The sequence below is a fragment of the Schistocerca serialis genome, chromosome 3 (assembly GCF_023864345.2).
Source record: "Schistocerca serialis cubense isolate TAMUIC-IGC-003099 chromosome 3, iqSchSeri2.2, whole genome shotgun sequence".
Classification (NCBI taxonomy): Eukaryota; Metazoa; Arthropoda; class Insecta; order Orthoptera; family Acrididae; genus Schistocerca; species Schistocerca serialis.
The window spans coordinates 326876688-326898662 of NC_064640.1; the positions used below are offsets into that span (position 1 = coordinate 326876688).

At 44.1% G+C, this 21975-nt stretch overlaps 1 protein-coding gene across 1 annotated transcript in view; it reads left to right on the forward strand.

Annotated features, from left to right (window-relative positions):
• The first annotated feature begins 6876 nt into the window (after nt 1-6876).
• Nucleotides 6877-21975, forward strand: part of LOC126470811 (cadherin-like and PC-esterase domain-containing protein 1) — a 117288-nt gene continuing 102189 nt past the window's right edge. The window contains exon 1 of the mRNA XM_050098822.1: nt 6877-7026. Coding sequence (XP_049954779.1) covers nt 6877-7026 — 150 coding nt within the window. The remainder of the gene's footprint in view (nt 7027-21975) is intronic.

A 21975-nucleotide genomic window follows, 5' to 3' on the forward strand; every position in this document is an offset into this window, starting at 1 on the left:
TCTAGCATAATATATTTGTCCAATGAATGCCCGTTTATCATCTGCATTTCTTCTTGGTGTAACAATTTTAATGGCCAGTAGTGTTAAGTTATCTAAATATTGTGAAGTATTTCGCGAAAATAACGTCGTCTTCCCTCTAGACTTTCCCATGTGAACCCCCGAAACATAACAGTAACATTAGCGAGTTGAATGAACTCATCGAGTCTACTGGTAATAAATCTAGCCGCACATTTCTGAATTGCTTTGGTAACTCCTTAAATCCGACCTGGTTGGAATCGACAACAGGCTACAGCAGTCCACTCATCCCACCGCCACCCCACACCGAACTCAGAGTTATTGTTCGGTTTGGCTCGGCCCGGTCCCCAGTGGACACACCCCCAAACGAGATAAACTACAATGTTTGCGTGATAGAGTAATTATGGTGTACGCGTAAGTGGAGAAAGTGTTTGGGCAGCAATCGCCGACGTATTGTAACTGAGGCGGAATAAGGAGAACCAGCCCGCATTCGCCGAGGCAGATGGAAAACCGCCTTAAGAACCATCCACAGACTGGCCAGCACACTGGACCTCGACACTAATCCGCCGGGCGGATTCGTGCCGGGGACCGGCACGCCTTCCCTCCCGGAAAGCAGTGCGTTAGACCTCACGGCTAACCGGGCGGGCTCAAAAAATGTTCAAATGTGTGTGAAATCTTATGGGACTTAACTGCTAAGGTCATCAGTCCCTAAGCTTACACACTACTCAACTTAAATTATCCTAAGGACAAACACACGCACCCATGCCCGGGGGAGAACTCTTACCTCCGCCGGGAGCAGCCGCACAGTCCATTACTGCAGCGCCTGAGACCGCTCGGCTAATCCCGCACGGCCCGGGCGGGCTGGTAAGGATTACAAACACTCGAGCAGTGCACGATAATGGGTCGCAAAAGTGCTCTATACGCAGTCTCCTTTGGAGACACGCTACACTTTCCTAAAACTCTCCCAATAAACAGGAGTCTATGTAACAGTGAAAGGCTTATGAATTACGTATGGACTCTTCACCAGCCACCATTCTGCGCTAGGAAAACACGTTCTTTCTATAAGTCTGCGCGTTCGTGAGAGATATAACAGGGAAGCTGACCTTTCTGTAGGTGAGCAACAACCCTGAAGTCACCTGGAGACTCCTCGAAGGGGAAAGCTTATTACTTACACGCCGCAAGCCGTTATCCTGCGGGACAAGATCGTGAGAAAGTATAAAGGGCTCGAGTAAGGAAAAGTTAGCATCCTGAGTCGCGGAATCAAGACGAAGACAACTGCCCAGGCACATGTAATTAAAATATCGATTTGGGATGCATTGTCGATGGCGATACCTAGCAACAGACCAAAACTGATACCACGTAACTTCCAGTTTTTTATACATACACTGAGCTGGCAAAACTATATGCACTTATACAGTGGCGGTAGTATCGCTTACACAAGGTCTAAAATGGCAGTGCACTGGCGGAGCTGTCATTTGTACTCTGTTGATTCATGTGAAAAGATTTCCGAGGTGATTACGGCTGCACGACGGGAATTAACAGACTTTGAACACGGAAAAGTAGTTGGAGGTGGACGCATGGGACGTTCCATTTCGGAAATCATTAGGGAATTCAGTATTTTGAGATTCACAGTGTCACAAATCTATCGAGAATATGAAATATGAGGCGTTACCTCTCACCACGGGCTACGCAGTGGCTGACGGCCTTCACTTAACGACCGGTAACAGCAGCGTCTGCGTAGAACTGTCAGTGCTAACATACAAGCAGCACTGCGGGAAATGCCCGCAGAAATTAATGGGGGACGTACGACGAACTCATCCGTTAGGGCACCAGAGTGAAGTCCGGCAGCAGACGATCGACGTGAGTGCCTTTGCTAACAACATGACATCGTTAGCAATGTTTCCCCTGTACTCATGAGCATATCGGTTGGAAACTAGACGACAGCAAACCCGTGTCCTGGTCGAGAGAGTCCCGATTTCAGTTAGTAAGTACTGATGATAGGGCTCGAGTGTGACGCAGACCACACAAAAACATGGACCCAAGTTGTCAACAAGGGACTGTGCAAACTGTTTGTGGCTCCATAATGGTGTGGGCTGTGTTTATACGGAATGGACTGGGTCCTCTGGTCCAAGGACGAAATGGTTATGTTCGACCACTTGGAGACCATCTGCAGCCATTCATGGATTTCATGTTCCCAAACATGTCACTGGGAACACGAACTCCATAAATGGCTGCAATTGTTCGCTACTGGTTTGAAGAACATTCTGAACAATCCGAGCGAATAATTTGGCTACCCAGATAGCTCGACGTCAATCACATCGAACATATATGGGATGTAATCGAGAGGCCGATTCGTGCACTTTCACCGGCAACATTATCCCAATTATGGGCGGCTATAGTGGCAGTATGGCTCAGTACTTCGCAGGGGACTTCCAACAAATTGTTCAGTCCATTCCACACCGAGTTGCTGCATTACGCCGGGAAAATTGAAGTCCAACACGATATTAGGAGGTACCCCATGACTTATGTCACCTTAGTGGAAGTCATGTTTGTAACAGCACAACCTTGCTGACAGCCCGTTGCTTTAGTAGATACTTGTATTTTAGTATTCGTGTAAAAGAGCGATATTTCGATTGTTGAAGTAAGTTAAATTCATCATCCCATATTTTGTTACCATGGCCTGAGTAACTGTAAACCTAAAAATTATAAGGGAATATTAGACTTAATGGGGGACCTTCTCAGATGGGTAATTCCACTGATTTCAATTAATCTATTATTTTAAAATGTAACTTCAATTCAACTAATACTGGAGGACAGAACGTCATACTTCATACAGCTAGCTATAATACAAACGCATCAGCTGAATGAATAAGACGAAAATAATAACCATCACGTTAAAGTCTTCACTAATTAGGAAATATTACAGGCTCGCATAATATGAGACCAGCTTTGGAATCAGCACAAAACTTATTTTGAGAAAATGCATTTTACACATAAATACGCAGTTGTTTCCAATTTGCTAAAAATTAGGTTCATTTTATTTTGTTAGTATGGCAGATCCATTTGTGGAAAAAATATCAGAATTAAGTATCGTTACTCCCTCAGTATTACACATTCCGAGTAGTTTAATATACAAAGGAAAATCTCTTTTAAGTTAAAACTAATACAAATTAAAATATTAACTTAGCAGAAAATTGTAATAATATTAAAAACTAAAACTATGCAGAATATTAGGAAGTATTTTACCTTTTAATATTAATAAATTAAAATGGCTCTACCATTCAGGCAGCGTTATTCCTCTACGAAGTATATATTTATACATAGTTTTTGTGACCTCATACTCCTTAAACTCGTGGGGGGAGGCATGTCTATAAATGGATTTTAGAGAGACGCCAAAAGACAAGAAATGAACTGGAGCTGGGCAGATCATGTAGACCTACCATACAACTTTTCTTCCCAAAGTAGGTTGGCAGTGTCAGTAAAGGATGGCCAATGCTTGTTGCTACAGTGAAGTTGTATTGCCAAGTCTGTCTACGAAAAACTGTTACGGTATGAATACATGGTCCTAACTTATTGATGTTTACGTGGAACTTAGCACTAGTCCAAGTGAACCCTTGGACCAAACTCGTGGAATAAAAGCAGTCAATTTAATTAGTATTATGTTACTGATGAAGTCCGTAAGTAGGATTTGTGGCATTAGTGAATTAATTTTTTATCGACCCCAAGCAAATCAAAGTCACACTCGAGGAATCGTCTATTGGCTGAAACTGATATATCGTCTGGCAGTGGCAAGACGCGACAACAAAATTTCAGCGCGCTGGAAGAGAGAGGAGACCAGCATCAAAATTGGTGGGTGGGGGAGTGGAGAGTAGTGTGATGAGTGCCGGGTGAGCCTTCTTGAAGATTCTTTCGAGAGACTTCATTTTGAGACTTCGTCTCAAGTCTTGGTGCTCAAGACATGGTCTGAACTTGCTCATCTGATACTGTGATGACAGCAACCTACTCCCTGTTGTTCTGATTCCCATTCCAGTCGTTGCTGGATTTCATGAAAGTGTTGTCACGACCGTTTAACTTTGTTTTTTTTTATACTGAGACTAATGTTCCGTCTCTCCCCTGAACCTGCTTTTGTAATCTGTGTTCACCTTGGACTTCATTCGCTTCTTAAGGAAACTACTCCGGATTCAATTTATCGCTGTAAGTTTCTCGACCTTCACATGGAACTTAGTGATAGTACCTTGGTGTACATTGGTGGCTCTAAGACAGATGGTGGTGTCAGGTGTGCCTCTGTCATTGGCACCGACAATTTTTGGTATCGGCTTCTGGAACACTGCTCAATATTTTCTGCCGAGCTCTTCACCCTCTGTCAGCCCACACAGTACGTCCAGTGACACTAGCTTTTTAATTGTCATATGCTCTGATTCTTTCTGTGCCCTTCAAAGCCTGTGTGTGCTGTACACACTCGAGGAATCGTCTATTGGCTGAAACTGATATATAGTCTGGCAGTGGCAAGATGCGACAACAAAATTTCAGGGCGCTGGAAGAGAGAGGAGATCAGCATCAAAATTGGTGGGCGGGGGAGTGGAGAGTAGCGTGATGAGTGCCGGGTGAGCCTTCTTGAAGATTCTTTCGAGAGACTTCATTTTGAGACTTCGTCTCAAGTCTTGGTGCTCAAGACATGGTCTGAACTTGCTCATCTGATACTGTGATGACAGCAAACTATTCCCTGTTGTTCTGATTCCCATTCCAGTCGTTGCTAGATTTCATGAAAGTGTTGTCACGACCGTTTAACTTAGTTTTTTTTATACTGAGACTAATGTTCCGTCTCTCCCCTGAACCTGCTTTTGTAATCTGGTTCCGATACTGATCCGAATTTTGATCCTGCGGCCGATGAGTAATCCTTATGGCAACTGTCATCTAGTTCATATCCCATTCCTTAGATGCCCCATCTGTAATCCGGCGGCGTACAGAACTCCATCCCTGTCAAAGAACTGACCCCTGGTAAAACAACTACCTGAGGCGAACACGCCGGTTGTGTAGCTCTTGCCAGTGGACGGCGGAGTTAATCTTCTCGGCCTGCGCAAAGGGTACAGGCCAAACAATCACCAACAGCTGACAATTATCCACGAGACACTACTGGCTCACAGAAAGGAAGGGCAAAGCAGCAGCATAAGACATAAGCCGCCGAAGCTCATTACCCGCCGACACCAACTCTGCACTCAGGACAGCCGGTTCAAGGCTTTGGTGAAAATCAAGCTGACAAACAAGTTTTTCAGAGAACTCATTTGTGCCATTTCTGCCCAGTCTAAGAGCCCTGATGCCCTAGATTTCATTATGTTTCTTTTTTATTTTGTTTTAATAAATAGTTTTGACACTAAAATCTGCGTTCACCTGTAAGTCAATCCGATGTTTTGCACACTTGTATCGAAGACGTGACTTCCGGTTCCATTAATTGTTATCAAGCCTAGCCCCCAAGAAACAAGAAATAAATTAATTTTTCCCTACAGCCCCACTAAAAATTCACACTATCCACATGTTAGAGTTCGATGCTGGCTCGATGTCAAGCAAGTTACAATACTTTTTGCGGCCAAAGCACGGCTCAATATCACACAAGTTAAACATTTTTTGTGCCTAGCGTTGCTATCTTCTTGTAGACAACTGCTTCATCTTTAAAACAGCATCATGGAGCATCGGGCGATATCCACTAGATACATACTGTAGAAAGTAACGGAACTATCACATTTCCTTAGGCTGCTCCTGAAACGGCCTTTACATCTGTCGATTATGTTGTGTCGGGAAAAAAATCAGATTGAAGCATGGGAAGAGTAGGAAGTTGGCCGCCGTAGTGTTGTGCACCACGGTGACGTACTTGGTATGTTGAATCTCTCTCGTGAGAATTTCTACCTCGTATTCATATTCTGCGCTCAACAATACCACCTGATGTCTGCTATTCATGGACTTCATGTTCCCACACATGTCACTGGGCGTCAATTGTTCGTGGCTGGTTTGAAGAACATTGTGGACAGTTCGAGCGAATAATTTGGCCACACACATCGCCCGACATGCATCCAATCGAACATTTATAGGACATGATTGAGAGGTCACTTCTTGCGAAAATCCTGCTTTAGCAACTATGGAAGGCTATAGAGGCAGCATGGTTCAATATTTCCGCAGGCGACTTCCAAGGATTTGTTGAGTCCATACCACATCGAGTTGCAGCACTACCTGGGCAAAAGGTCGTTGGACACGATATTAAGAGTTATCCCATGACCCTTGCCACCTCAGTGTACATGTGCCGTAAACTGTCTCGCACCACATCGTTTCGATAAAAGAATGGTTCAAATTATCTGCGGAATATCTAACTAACTAATTAAGCAAATGAAAGAATCATGAACAGGAAGAGAAAAGTACTAAATTCGAATTTTCTGACAAATTGGTTTTACCAAGTCTGATCATTATTGTGCTAGGCAATACAGAGAGATAACAGAAATTCAGAAATACAAAAACAACATTCACAGAAAAGAAAGGGGACTGACACTGAACACGCTCCCCGCTACAAGTTCGATGGCACACGTCGGCGAGATGTCGCGTTCGTATACTCTGCTAACATCACGTCCTGACCGTTGCACGGCTAAGTATAAACAGTTGGTTCGCTCATCTTGTTTAAGTTTGAGACTACTATCTGAGTCTTTATAGCTCGTGGTAATGACTTCATCGTTTGTAGACGAAACGTTATGTTCAGAAACATTCCTAGGACCACAAGTTATTGCCCTTAAAACCAAAATCACTTTCGGGATATTAGTTGCTTAGTAGTAGGATGCACTATCGAATGTTAGTATTTCAGTTGTTGTGTATATAACAGCTATGTGTTTGACAGGGCGCTGGGTGGTGCCGTGCGACGCCTGCGAGTCGCGCGCCTCCTGCGTATGGAGCGAGGCGCGCTGGCTGCCCTACGGCTGCGTGCACCGCCGACTCACGCTGCCGCAGCTCCGGCGCTGCCTCCACAACAAGAAGGTGCGCAGACCTCTGTCAAACTGCATTGCTTTTCTCGGCATGATCCAGGGGTCGTGTGATTCCGGGTCTTCAGCCTTGTCGATGTTCCCATTTCACGCACAATATTTCTGAGAGCGACCCAGTCGTCTTCTTCAGGTGCTGCGAGTTGTGTTGCTGCCGCGCGGGATTAGCCGAGCGGTCTTAGGCGCTGCAGTCATGGACCGTGCGGCTGCTCCCGGCGGAGGTTCGAGTCCTTCCTCGGTCATGGGTGTGTGTGTTTGTCCTTAGGATAATTTAAGTAGTGTGTAAGCTTAGGGACTGATTACGTTAGCAGTTAAGTCCCATAAGATTTCAAACACATTTGAACATTTGAGTTGTGTTGTTACGTGTACTCCCTGCCTGGAACCCAGCCAGACTTTGAACTACTGTTGCTCTCGCGCCGCTATTTATTGTTGAGACCTTCTCACGACGCCCACTACGCCCTTTGATGTGAAGATGGTAAGAACAGATACCATCGGTGACCATGCAGCTCTCTTAGAATGAAATAATAATTAAATGAAGACCCTAAGCTGTCGACAGGCGTTGACATACATCAACGGGGACAGTTGAAAATGTGTGCCCCGAGCGGGACTAGAACCCGGGAGCTCCTGCTTACATGACAGACACTCGATCCATCTGAGCCACCGAAGACACAGAGGATAGTGCGACTGCAGGGATATATCCTTTGCACGCTCCCCGTGAGACCCACATTCCCAACTTAATGTCCATACCCTTCATTCGTAATGCCCCTGCCCATTACACTCATCACTCCCGGCAGACAATCTTACCGAGACGCCGGCCGCTGTGGCCGAGCGGTTCTAGGCGCTTCAGACCGGAACCGCGCTGCTGTTACGGTCGCAGGTTCGAATCCTGCCTCAGGCATGGATGTGTGTGATGTCCTTAGGTTAGCTAGGTTTAAGTAGTTCTAAGTCTATGGGACTGATGACCTCAGATGTTAAGTCCCATATTGCTTAGAGCCATTGGAACCATTTGAACAATCTTACCGAGTCCCGTAAGAGACATGTCCGAAAGAATAGATACCATCTTCATCTAGTTAAGACTAACCGGCCATTGATCTTCTTCATCTGTGCTGGATACACACGCATTGCCCGAACTCTTACGGGACTCGGTAAGATTGTCTCCAGCGAGTAATGAGTGTAATGGGCAGGGGCACTACGAATGTAGTGTGTGACTATTAAGTTCGGAATGTAGGTCTCACGGGGAGCGTGCAAAGGACAAATCCTTGCAGCCACATTGTCAACTGTGCCCTAGGTGGCTCAGACGGATAAAGCGTCTGTCATGTAAGCAGGAGACCCCGGGTTCGAGTCCTGGTCGGGTCACACATTTTCAGCTGTCACCGTTAATGTATATCAATGCCTGTCGACAGCTTAAGGTCTTCACTTAATTATCATTTCACGACCTTTGATGTCCTTTTGTTTTATAGTACTGTCGCTGATGTTTATTGAAACACACATGGCCCCACCTTTTCCAGCTCTGCTGGATGATGGCCGGCGAGATGTTAATGAACTGGGTGCAGCACTCCAAGTTTCGTTCAGATTGGAACCTCTGTCTTTGTTTATTACCTTTTCCAACATCTTTACTTCGACAGGCCTCTTAAATATGCTTTACCAGGAAATTGGCGCTAGTACCACAATACTGGTCTCACCGAATTTCGTATCGTAATTATATTCGAGACAGTGCTCGACGACAGCTGATTGGCTTTGTCCAGGGGTGGCCAGGATTTCGGCTTTCGGACCATACCCATGCCCGTGTGCCAAAGCACTCAGCCTTGTTTCACGTTTCCCTCACCGTCATGCCGCGCTGTCTAAGAGGAGGGGGATGACTGGGAAACAACAAAGTCGCCGCGTTTAAATGTCAGTACAGTCGTACCTCATATGACTTGGTTTTATATTTCACATTTCTCAAACAACATAGATCACAAACAGAACAAGTTTTCGGTGTTAATCATTTTTGGCGCGCTGAAGACGTAATATAATTGTTATCTGGTACAAACTGTCGGAATACAGACAGATGCAGACAAATCTACAGAGTTTCGCACTCAAGTGGCCACGTAATCGTGACTTATTTAGTTTCACAATCAAAAAAGGTCCTTCACACAAATATGTCGATCGAAATATTGTAGCAGTACTGCAACCTCATTATGGAGATTTGGAAAATCTACCTCTGAAAAGCATTGTAGACGTCATGGACAGTTTTAACGTAGAAATATTTTTGATTAAAACTGGAATTACCTATGAGGCTAGCCAGTTATGTCTGCACAAGCACAGGGGCGCTGTCAATTGAAACGGCAAACTGTCTCGAAAACAGCTCAAACACAGGTGTTAGATTGAAAGCGCCCTCAAAACCTTTACAAAGCTATCACTGTAATTCTTGGAAGGCCACGATGAATTCTTCAAACCTCACACTTTCTTTAACGCCAGTGTGCTTAGGAAACTGTATTGTCTTTGTCAGAATGTGTCAGTTCCACAACGCGATTTTCTTTTTAAATCCATCCCTATCCAATCAGAAAGAAGTTAACTTGCAAAGTCTTACTTAGGGTAGAGTGCAGTCAAGTCTACTGAAACTGCGAAGTCTGCAATCCAATCCGGATGCTCTAATTTTCGTTCCTGCACGCATTTTACCTTCATAAATTCAACAATAGCGAGATTTAAATCTAAAAATCGTTCCAGGCATGCTCCTTGACTTAACCACCGCACTTTGCAGTAATAAGTGAAGTCTCTATATGATTCGTTGATTTCCGTTGAAAACTGTTGCAACTGGCAGTGGAGTAATGAATGCAACTTCAGGAATTTTACTACTTGTACCATCAATTTTTTCGAATGATACATACCTGCAAATTTCTTGTTGTACAGAACAAAGAATCTCGTCTATCGGTCACTGTAATTTTTTACTCTTTCATTATCATCTAAAGGCTTAAACTCGTTCTGTGTGGTAGTATAATGTTGTTTCCTAGGAGATAAACAGTATCCGTCACTTATGCGGAATGAGATTTCTCATCCCTATCTTCTGCTATTCCCATTCATTTTAAAGGACAGTGACGACAGATCGGTAGACTTCCTCTTTTGGTGCAAACAGCCACTGGACATGTGAACATCCTTTACAGCACGAACAAATAGCGTTGACACCACGATTCTGCCGAACTCAGGGAGTTGTGCCGACAGAAAAATGCTGTACCGTAATGCTAAATGAAATGTCGAGTTGTTCCGGGTACTCCCGAGAGAGACCGAGCAAAGGAGAATGATAGGCCGGGCTTGGCCCTCCTGCGGCCCGTACTCGCTGCACGCGCGAAGTTTGGCACGCCGTGGAGAGCCCTGGCTTAGTTGTTTTAGTCGGGTGCGTCATTGGTGTTCCTTGCATGTCAGTCGAGGAGATATGCAGGGAACAAAGCGACACACCCGAATAAATCAACCAAGTAAATCAGCAATAACAGGACAACTCGCAGCATACGCGAGATAGTCGAAACAGTGCTCATACAATGGGAACAACTCGGCTGAACACCTACAGGCACACCATTAATGCATAGAACATTTCATTCCTCACATCCTCTAAACAAGAAAGAAGTTACGTAACAGCACTCTAACAACAGAACTTCCTTGCCCGGATGTAAACCAGCCAAGGAGACTGAAAGTGAATCGATGTACCATTGTACTATTCCCCTGCAGGCTAACCGCTACGGTCGCAGGTTCGAATCCTGCCTCGGGCATGGATGTGCGTGATGTCCTTAGGTTAGTTAGGTTTAATTAGTTCTAAGTTCTAAGCGACTGATGACCTCAGAAGTTAAGTCGCATAGTGCTCAGAGCCATTTGAACCCTGCAGGCTAACATCTTGCCATGCAGCGGTACGAGGAGCAGTGGAAAGATCTCAGGGAAAGTAAGCTGCTGTAGGTGAATAAAATATCTAGCCGTGGAGTATCTCATGTCAGTCGTTCCTATGAGTAGAAGTCACTCTGATCCACTTGTAAATAGGGCATTGCCAATTAATGCATGGCATCTGACTCCGCTTGGAAGATCTCCCAGTCAGTAATGCTTATGACATACGTCTGGCCATAAAACACGTTTTACAGTAATACAGTGCATTTTATATGTGGATCAGAGGGCATCAGCTATTGTAGGTGGGGTCCTGCCCTCTGTTACAAAGGCTTTAATTGCTGGCTCATCCATTTTTACCTACTTACCAGGCAATCACAATTATCTGGCGTAAACTTTCAGTCGATTCTTCGTTGGGTCTGTTTCTATTTTAAGGTAATCTTTTATCAACTAAAATAGGAATTATTTTTAATTTGTGTGTGTGTGTGTGTGTGTGTGTGTGTGTGTGTGTGTGTGTGTGTGTGTGTGTGTGTGTGTGTGTGTCTGTGTGTCTGTGTGTCTGTTTGTGTATGTGCATGTCACATTACATTTTAAAACAGGAGCATGCATAAGACCTCGATATCTTACGCCCAAACAATCCTATCAACATCCCTGCAGAAAGTACCAGTTACAGGATACCACAGCACACAGATTCATTTGCTATGAGCAAAATTTTATTTGATCGAGAATGAGAAAGAAATTAGTCTTCATTACCAGAATAAGTCTCCCCACCATAGGCATGATTGTCACTCTCCAGCAGAGAGCAGAACAATGGTCGTGTTCATGGCGCGTGGCTCATTTCACCCACGATACCATAACCACAACGACCCCGTAAGTATTCGACATTCGAAGTGTTCAAAAAGTTCTTAACCGTCTCTCTTCGATTGTATTATCTGGAAATTCATCGATAAATTCGATGATTATCAACCACGTGCCTGGTTTCCTAATGCACTCCGTAGGACCAGGAAGAACGTTTTCATACCGGAGAATGGGACAGTTCTTAGTTTTTTAAATATCAATAATTTTATTTCCAAAAATTAAGATATCTAGCGGTGAAGAGCGATCAAACTTTTAGTTTGCATGAAAGAATAAGTTTATTTTTTTATGTGTTTTATACACAAAACATGTATGGTATCGAACATAAATGTGGCAAAAAGAGAAACTCCTACTACCGAAAGTAGTTGCTGTTATTATGATGGCTTTTTTGCACCCAGAAAATGTACAGCCTCGTCACAGGGCCAAATAGGTTTAGGCGAACTACGGTAAAACTGAAGACAACACAAATTAACTACAATTTACAATTTATTAAGAAAATGTACATGTTACGTGTCTTGAGTGTGAAGGTGATGCGGGGTAAAGTTGTTAAATGTTCATTTGCGCTGGTATAACTTTGAGTACTGGTCTAGTCCGGCCCGCCTGGTTGGCCGAGCGGTCTAACGCACGGCTTTCCGGTTGGGAAGGAGCGCCTGGTCCCCGGCACGAATCCGCCCGGCGGATTTGTGTCGAGGTCCGGTGAAGCGGCCAGTCTGTAGATGGTTTTTAGGCGGTTTTCCATCTGCCTCGTCGAATGCGGGCTGGTTCCCCTTATTCCGCCTCAGTTACACTATGTCGGCGATTGCTGCGCAAACAAGTTCTCCACGTACGCGTACACCACAATTACTCTACCACGCAAACATAGGGGTTACACTCGTCTGGTGTGAGACGTTCCTTGGGAGGTCCACTGGGGGCCGAACCGCACAATAACCCTGGGTTCGGTGTGGGGCGGCGGAGGGGTGAAGTGGACTGCGCCAGTCTTCGTGGGGTTGTGGACCACTGCGGCTGCGGCGGGGACGGAGCCTCTCCGTCGTTTCTAGGCTCCCGGTTAACATACAATACAATACATACAATACTGGTCTAGTCCTGAATCCAATGAATGATGACTAATGTAACTAGCAGAAAAACCAGTAGTGCTCTTTTGGACCTGGACTGTATGTAAGTCCGGGTGCTGTCATTAGATTCTGTGTCGATACAGTCAAGTAACTGTTAATACACAGAGTGGAGACGTGAGTCCGCTAACAGTCCTGTTTGGCGGATGGATGTTGACTTGGGAACTATTTGCGTGACGTTAGGTGGAAGCATGAGGTAGTTCGTGTGGCGTACGCCCTCTATGGCGTCAGACCATAACTACGTTGCACCTCGCTGGAGGGTGGCCTTGCAATGGGATGCACTATTTGTGTATAGCTATGTACTGTATATTCTGAGGACTGAGGACGCAACATTAACCGTTTGAGTCCCAAAAATATAAAAAAAACTTTTTTAATAATTTTTCACAAAATCGACCTCAATCATTATAGTAAGCTACACATACAATGACAAATTGGCAAAAAGTAAGGGACAAACAGTTCTCAGCCACACATCACTTCATCAGATATATTTGAAAACAATTTCGCAGTTTTCCTAGACACAATTGAACATCTAAACTTCCATGAAATCACAATAAACATACAATTCAAAGATAAAATAGAGTGATATCAGACGCAGGTACTTCATTCTCAGATGTAGAGAAGTACACAGAAAGACACTTGCGGAAATTCTGAGGAGGATTAGTACGAGTGATATTAGTCAACAAATTAGATAAAAATCAGCTTGTCAGACTTCTAGAGAACATTTTCTGTTTGTCTACGCTTTTTAACAACATCACTAGTACCAAAAATTGAATACGGACAAATCAGAATCATAATATCGACATACGACAGGGCAAAAAGGTAGTCCCATTAATAAATTGTCAATATCCAAACGTTAAATTTTACTTTGCGGGACTAACTTCTTAAAGATGAGTAAGGGGAGCCGTTTGATATCTAGTAATTTACTTTCAGGCTTCAGTTACGGTACCGTCACTGGCGTAAATGTAACAAAAGACTTAGCTTCTTTTCGTACAATATACGTTACAGATTCCCTTTCTTGAGGAAAGTACTTTTGATAGTGAAACTATAAAAAAAACCTGTAGAGATTATTCAATGCACAAAGTGAAGTAAGAACAATAGAGAGGAGAATTAATAAACTTTCGATGGTTTTCAGTTCTATTATGAGCTTCTGGAAATTAAGGAGATATGTGTAACAAACGGAAAACAGTGAATCGTACTTGATATCGAAATAAATTAAATAATATCTTCACTTAGAATCTCTTGTTGGAGGCAGAAGATGTAATTTACACAAGAAATGGAAAAACGTTAAAATGTACTTGTTGAATGTGTACTGATTATTTTTTTTCCGAATCCAAACGTATGAATATGAGAAGTAAGCTACTATTTACATTGTAGCGGTAAATTTGTTATTCAGACCATAATCACGACACATCTTCTTTCAGATGTTCATTAACTTCTTTGAAAACTGGTTTTTGTTAAGAAATGAGAAGTGGCTATCTATCTTTGATAAGCTACCTTCCAGATAATTACAAATGCAGATCCAAATCTATAAACATCATAACAAAGTCACAGAAAGTACTAACATTGCGTCAGAAGGCTTACTATTCAAGCCACAAGAAGGGCAAATATATCTCCCTTTAAGTACTGATTAATTGTTTGCTTTCTTTGAGAGCTTTTTTCTGTGGTCACATGAGTAGTAGTTAACGATAATTGATAAGCTACTTTGAAGGCGCAACATATTGGTGTATACTGATCTTAGAACATTTAAAGCCGGCCGGTGTGGCCGAGCGGTTCTAGGCCCTTCAGTCTGGAATCGCGCGACCGCTACGGTCGCGGGTTCGAATCCTGCCTCGGGCATGGATGTGTGTGATGTCCTTAGGTTCGTTACGTTTAAGTAGTTCTAAGTTCTAGGGGACTGATGACCTCAGCAGTTAAGTCCCATAGTGCTCAGAGCCATTTGAACCATTTTGTTAGCAGGCTATGTTCACACTGATAAGTGGGTTCATCTTACCAAGTTCTTAGTTAATTTGACTCGATTTTTCAGTCAGTTAAATAACATCACATACGCTCTCAGCCCATGAAGTTTCATTTCGTTTCCTCCACACTTTCTGGGTGCTTCACTTTTTGTGTCAGGCAGTGCATTTATTCTCATGTTCTGAACATAAACACCACAGAGATTTTCAGTATACAAATAAACTGTGCCTTAATTTGGAGGAGATATTGTGTGTGTGTGTGTGTGTGTGTGTGTGTGTGTGTGTGTGTGTGTGTGCGTGCGTGTGTGTGTGTCTGTCTGTGTGTGTGTGTGTCTGTGTGTGCGAGAGAGAGACAAAGAGAGAGAGAGAGATTACTGCGACTCCTTATATGATTCGCAATGATCGGATTTAATCCAGAGGACAGTCAGTCTAAATTATATTTAATTATGAGCAATAGGCAAGCTCTTATACGAAATTAGGATTAAATGTGTGTCTCTCCTCTGTACTATCTTATGATACTGTTCCTTAGGTGGTGACCTTTCTAGACATTTATATCTTGGGGCACTTCAACGTGACATTAATGTGGTCACTACGTTTCCTGACGTGGATTAGAGACGAAATTAACATTCTGACGAAAATACCAGAATACATTTATTTTTTCATTTAATCATGATAATAACTCTTCTGTTGCTAGTTCTACCTTCCTGTCATGTGCAAGCGTGTACTCAGGGCAGCAGCTTCGCAGTGAGCAACTCTCATGTGAAGAACTCGACACACTTTATAGAACGCCTAAAGGGAGAAACAATTTTACCTACGGACATCATGGTCAGCTTTGACGTGAAATCACTCTTTACGAACGTGCCAGTAGATCAGGGCCGGTCAGAAATTCTGCACGCGTGCTGTGCTCTTGCACATGTGCAACTTCCGGGTCACAGTGTGCAGGTCGCAGCCGTCAGCGTTCATGTAGTGCATGTTTCTACGCACAGATGTCGCTCCTCTCTTACACAAAATGCGTTATCGACACCTCGTATGTACGAGTATATCACAACCTGGGCTGTAACTATAAGATTTGTTGCTTCATCGAGCGCAACAGAGAAAGCAACAAAGTATTTAGCCTTATTTATTAGCTGGCTTTGCAGATCGCCACCCGTAGCACTGATGCGTCTTATCACTGTTTGTTTGGATCGACTGATTTCTTGAAACCTGCTAACGTTCGTGGGACACACACGTTCTGCAGCATCAGTCAGACACCCTTTCACGAACTCCCCTTCGGAAAAGGGTTTCCCAGATTGTGCAATTCTTAACGCGATTTGAAAACTTGCTCGCAGTGAAGATTTTGTGTGGTTGTCATTCTGGAAAACTGAAAACAGTACATTGCACAGCGTACAGTAAAACAGACATAAATGTAACACAAGAAACTAAGAGTTCAAGAAGTATCAGTTACTTTGACGTACAGTAAAGTCGAGTTGATGTGTCTCATCCCTTTTCTGAAGGACATTTAATTTTGCTTGCCATTCTTCACTGTTGAGTACACTACACTCGTCTTTGTGATATGTATTGTAATGTCTTTGAATTGAAAACTTACGCTGGACGCCTATTATTCGGCGGCACAGCAAACACTGTGAGTTTTCACCAACGGCTACAAAAAAGAATTGCAGTTCCCAGTCATTTTTAAACGACTGAGAACATAGATCTCCCGTCCTTTGCTTTTTCACAGTACTTGCCATTTCTCAATATTTCTCTGTTAAGGTTACGGTCACCAGGGGTAAACGAGACTGGATATGTTGCGCTCTTGCTTTTACCACAGGGAAGTGGAGTCGCCGCCGTTCATTTAGGACGCATGACTAATAACAGATGTCGCTGTCGCTCGCTGTCGCTCGCTGTCGCACACGTGCGCACATGTGCAGCACTTCCGCACGTCTGCACACTGTGCAACATTTGGCCGGCCCTGCAGTAAATGACACTATCATTCGCAGCTCGTGGTCGCGCGGTAGCATTCTCGCTTCCCAAGCCCGGGTTCCCGGGTTCGATTCCCGGCGGGGTCAGGGATTTTGTCTGCCTCGTGATGACTGGGTGTTGTGTGATGTCCTTATGTTAGTTAGGTTTAACTAGTTCTAAGTTCTAGGGGACTGATGACCATAGATGTTAAGTCCCATAATGCTCAGAGCCATTTGAACCATTTTTAGATGAAACTATCCACATCCTTCAGGAGCATGTCCCGCCAGACACATGTGACCTGGTTGAGTTGTGCCTGACTTCAACGTACTTCAAATGGCAAGGAAAATACTACGAGCAGACAGACGGCGTAGCAATTGGGTCTCCCCTATCTCCGCTGGCAACCGACATATTCATGGAAGCCTTTGAAACAACGGCCCTCGGTTCAGCTCCTTTACGACCACGTTGCTGGTTTAGATACGTGGACGACACGTTCGCTATATGGTCTCATGGGTGAAACGGAGCTACACAAGTTCCACAAATATTTGAACAATATGCACGGGAAGATACAGTTCACGCTGGAAGTAGAAAAGAATGGTGCTATCCCATTTCTAGACGTCGACGTGTACAGGAGAACGGAGGGCACACTGGGGCACAGAGTATATCGTAAGCATACACATACTGACAGGTATCTGCTCGCCATGAGCCGGCCGTAGTGGCCGAGCGGTTCTAGGCGCTACAGCCCGGAACCGCACGACCGCTACGGTTGCAGGTTCGAATCCTGCCTCGGGCATGGATGTGTGTGATGTCCTTAGGTTAGTTAGGTGTAAGTAGTCTGCACTCCCAATCCTACCACCACCCAGCGCAGAAGAACTCTGTCATCCGCTCTTTGGCAATCCGTATGCAGCGCCTAAGTGATGCTCAAAACATCACACCTGAGCTTAAAAGGTTACGCACAACGTTTCTAGCCAATGGCTACGTTACTGGCCGAATAGGCAAACACCTTCGCCGCGTTGGGGTGCCGCCTGTCTTCTATAGTGGTCGTAGGATCCAGGACGTGCTAGGGTCCACCAAGGACAAGGTGGATGCATTACACACTGCAGGCGTTTACAAGGTGGAATGCGAATGTGGAGAGGCATACATCGGCGAGACTGGTAGGCCAATAGCAACGCGCATTCGGGAGCACGAGCGTTATATTCGTCTAGGGCAACACGACAAACCCGCAGTGCCAGAACATCACCATGACAGCGGAAAAGAAATAAAATTCAGCGAAGTCTGTGTGTTGGCCAAGCAGCCAATTATGACGAAACGCAAAATCCAGAGAGGCCGTCGAAATACTTAAACACCCTAACAACATAAACAGGGAGGATGGACTCAGGCTTGCCCCATCTTGGCTGCCAGCAATCAGAGCTCAACAGGCCGCACTGTCGACTCGAGGCACGAGCACTACCGGCGAGTAACCGCCGCCGCACGGCCGACGTCCAGCAGTTGGTCAACAGCAGCAAACTTCTTATTCGACGGTGGCCACCAGTCATGGTACATAACACAAGAGCCAATGGACAACAGAGGTCACGTTCTCCCTCCACCGCAAAAACCTATTAAAGTAAAGTTCCCTCTCCTTCCTTAAGTGACCAATGAAACTAACTAACTTTTTAAAATAATGACGTAATGGCATGCGCAGTGAACACTAACAACTAAAAATATAAAGTACACTGCATAGCTAGAACGCACCATTAGACCCAGAAGAAGGCCGCTGCAATCGTGGCCGAAACGTTGGCTTTTCTATAGCAGCAGTAGTTTTTACTTTATGACGCGGTACCAAACCCAGGAAACTTTTATGTCGATTGCTTGTATGAGGTTTATCTGACATGTAAACTGTTGAGTTGAAACAGGGCAGGAAGACTACAAGATCATCAGAGACTGACAGTACATTGGGAGTGGAAAAATACGGAAAATGAAATCGGCCTTTCCCTTTCGAAAGAAACAATCTAGTCATTAGCCGTAAGTGATTTAAGGAAATCACGGAAAACATTAAAACTGTGTGCGTTAGGGATTTTAACGCCGTTTTCCGGAATGCGAATTCATTGTCTGATCATTGTGCAAACTCTCTCGGTATTTCAATATGAGCCCACTTATCAGTATGACGTCATGCCTGTAAACTGCTGTTGTGACTGGTCCTTGATATCTTGGATACTGACATTTGGATGGAACTGATCTCCATGTCGTTCCCAACCATGTTCTGTTGGGGAGAGTACTGAGACTCTTCTGTCCACCGGAGTACCGCATCACGCTGACAGTTCATAGAATCACGTCCCGTGTGTGGTCTAGCAATGTTCAGTTCAAAAATGGCATCACGATACTGTCGCATGAGAGGCAACAGGATGTCCTTGGCATACTGGTAGATTTCACTCATTCACTACCAGCCGTGAACTCCAGTCACACCCGATGGGACCCACACTATGATGCCTGGTGTAACACTGCTATGACTATCCAAAATATTGGAAGACTCTGAGTTTCCCCAGGCGGCCACCATACTCGCCGACGATGGTCATTCGGAGTAGTCCAGAACATCAACACATACATCGCTGAACACAGTTCGACGCCATTCATCAGCATTCCGCGCTTCTCGGTCACAGCACTACGCCAAACACAGACGTTTTCGTTGTGGTATTAATAGCAGCCGATGCATGGGACGGTAATTTCCTAGTTCGGCCCCTGCTAGTCTCCAACCATGATGCAGGATGACACAGAAGAATTCAGGGTTTCCATTACTTGTTCTTGGATGGAAGGCGCATATGTGTAGGGATTACCATGGGCTTGGTGCACAATACGGCATTGTCCCTTGTGGTTGGTGTTCACACATATTCGAGCGGAAGTTTATCGACCGGTACGCCTGACCTCACGTTCCAATGCAGTCCCACATAGGGTCACTTTCATTTCGTAATGACCAACAAAGCTGGATATTGCGTGATTCGACCAGCCGGCCAGATGGAGACCTACAATAAGACTCCTTCAAAACTGTCTCACACAAGAACGCGGCATATCCGTGTTCTTCACAGTGATCACTCAACATCATGCGCTGTTCACGCCCGGTATGTACCCTAGCAGGCCTAGCAACAACACTTAACACAAACAACTTTAATCAACTATGGTGGCTATTCTACCTGTCACAGATAATTGTAACTTTAACCATTTACATATCCGCCGGCGATGTGTACGTGTACGAAGCTACAGTGACATCTGACGATATTTTCTGGGTGCTTCATTTCTTTTGTTAGGCTGTACATTCATCACTGAGCACAAGCACTTTCATTGCCGATTTATGATACTCCATTTCATACAACGCAGTTCGATTTCGTCCTAAGAAACACGGCAGTCAAGATTAGAGAAACAAACACACTCATTCACACATTCGTGGCAGCACAAGCACACTTCATCTGTGCTTCGTAATCACACAAACAGATATACAGGTTGTTTCACAATTCATGTTACACACATCAAGAGGTTGCAGAGGGGACTTAAATCAAGTTTTACATGGAAATCCATGTACAGAAACGTCATCAAACGACGCTATAGAGCATCAAACTTATAGCCGCCGGCGCCTGTAAATGTATGTATATACAGGGTGATTCCGTGGTGAAGTTTCAAACTTTCAAGGATGATGGAGAAGGATAAATACATCAATTTGAGGTAAGGGTCTCTGTACCGGTAACGAAAGAGTCTCAAGTTAAAAGCGGAAACAGTTTTGACACCTCTGACAAGGGGATACATATACCGGTACGGTTGTTGATAAGACTGTGGGGTACGCAACCTTCAGAGGTGCTTAAATGGACCAAAACAAGAAAAAATGTATTGCAAACATGGGCTCCAATATGCATACCTTAATAGCAATGAGGACTTGTTCAACAGAGGAAATGAAAAAGTGCTCACAGCTCCTCAGGTATGCGTTTTAGGGCCCACGTTTACTAGATTCTTTTGTTGCCTTGGTCCATACTACAACCTCAGAAAGTTTCATACCTTCCATTCTTAGCAAAAACAGCACCAGTACATGTATTCCACTGTCAGAGGTATCAGAATGATTTTCGCTTGTAACTTTCGACTCGTTCGTTTCCGAACGAAGGACCCTTACCTCATATAGATACATTTATCCTTCTCCATAACCCTTGAAAGTTTGCAGCATCATCACGGAATTTCCCTGAATATGCACATTTACAGTCGACACCGCGTATAACTTTGACGCTCTATAGCACCATTGGATGACGCCAATGGACATGAGTTCCTGTGTAAAACGTGATCTACTAAGAGAACCCTACAACCTCTAGAGGTGTATAACATAAATTGTCACACACCCTGCACGTGTAATACTACTTAGAATAAAGAATACCAAGCAGCTAAAAGCAATGAGGTAGTTCAGCAAATTTGTGATTTCAAATATGCTGTACTATGTGCACGGCATTATAGTTATGACTACAATGCATTTCAACTTGTAGGCAGTAAGCATGCTGGCAAGACTAACTACTACCCGTTTGAGGTGATGTGGGCCCTAAAAATTAAATAATATTGGAATAATAATAAATTTTTAATGTAACAAGTTTTCAAACCGGTCTGAAAAGCATAAAATAATTTCTCCTAGCAACATACAATTTTCTGCTTCCTCATACTTCGCAAACGACCGTAAGGTACATGGCGGAGGGTACCACGTACCACTTTTAGTCTTTTCCTTACCTGGTACACCCGCAAAGAGAGAGAGGTAAAAACGACAGTCTAAAAGCCTCTGTACGAGCCCTGATTCTCGCATCTTATTTTCGTGGTCCGTATGCGGAATGTACGCTGGCGGAAATAGAATCGCTCTGAAGTTGGCCTCAAATCTCAGTTCTCTAAATTTTCGCAAGTGTGCCTCGCCAAAGAACACCCCTTGTAAATAGTCCTGAAAAATTGTGCTTGCGAATTTTTATAGCTAAGAAATTAACAGTAAGATTTATAACGAAAACCTTCGGGGGCCCGCAGTACATAATCGATCTATTAGTAGTTCTCCTCCTATCTATTATCTATTGCATACACCCTATTTTTTCCGTTGTAGGTCTTAAAAGTATCGTCATAGCTATTAAGATTTACAATCAGGACTCTCTGTATGGGATTGGGAATATATACGCGCATGGCTCATACACTGAAGAGCCAAAGAAACTTCAAATACAGATACATGTAAACAGGCAGAATACGGAGTGGCGGTCTTCAACGCCTGCATAAAACAAC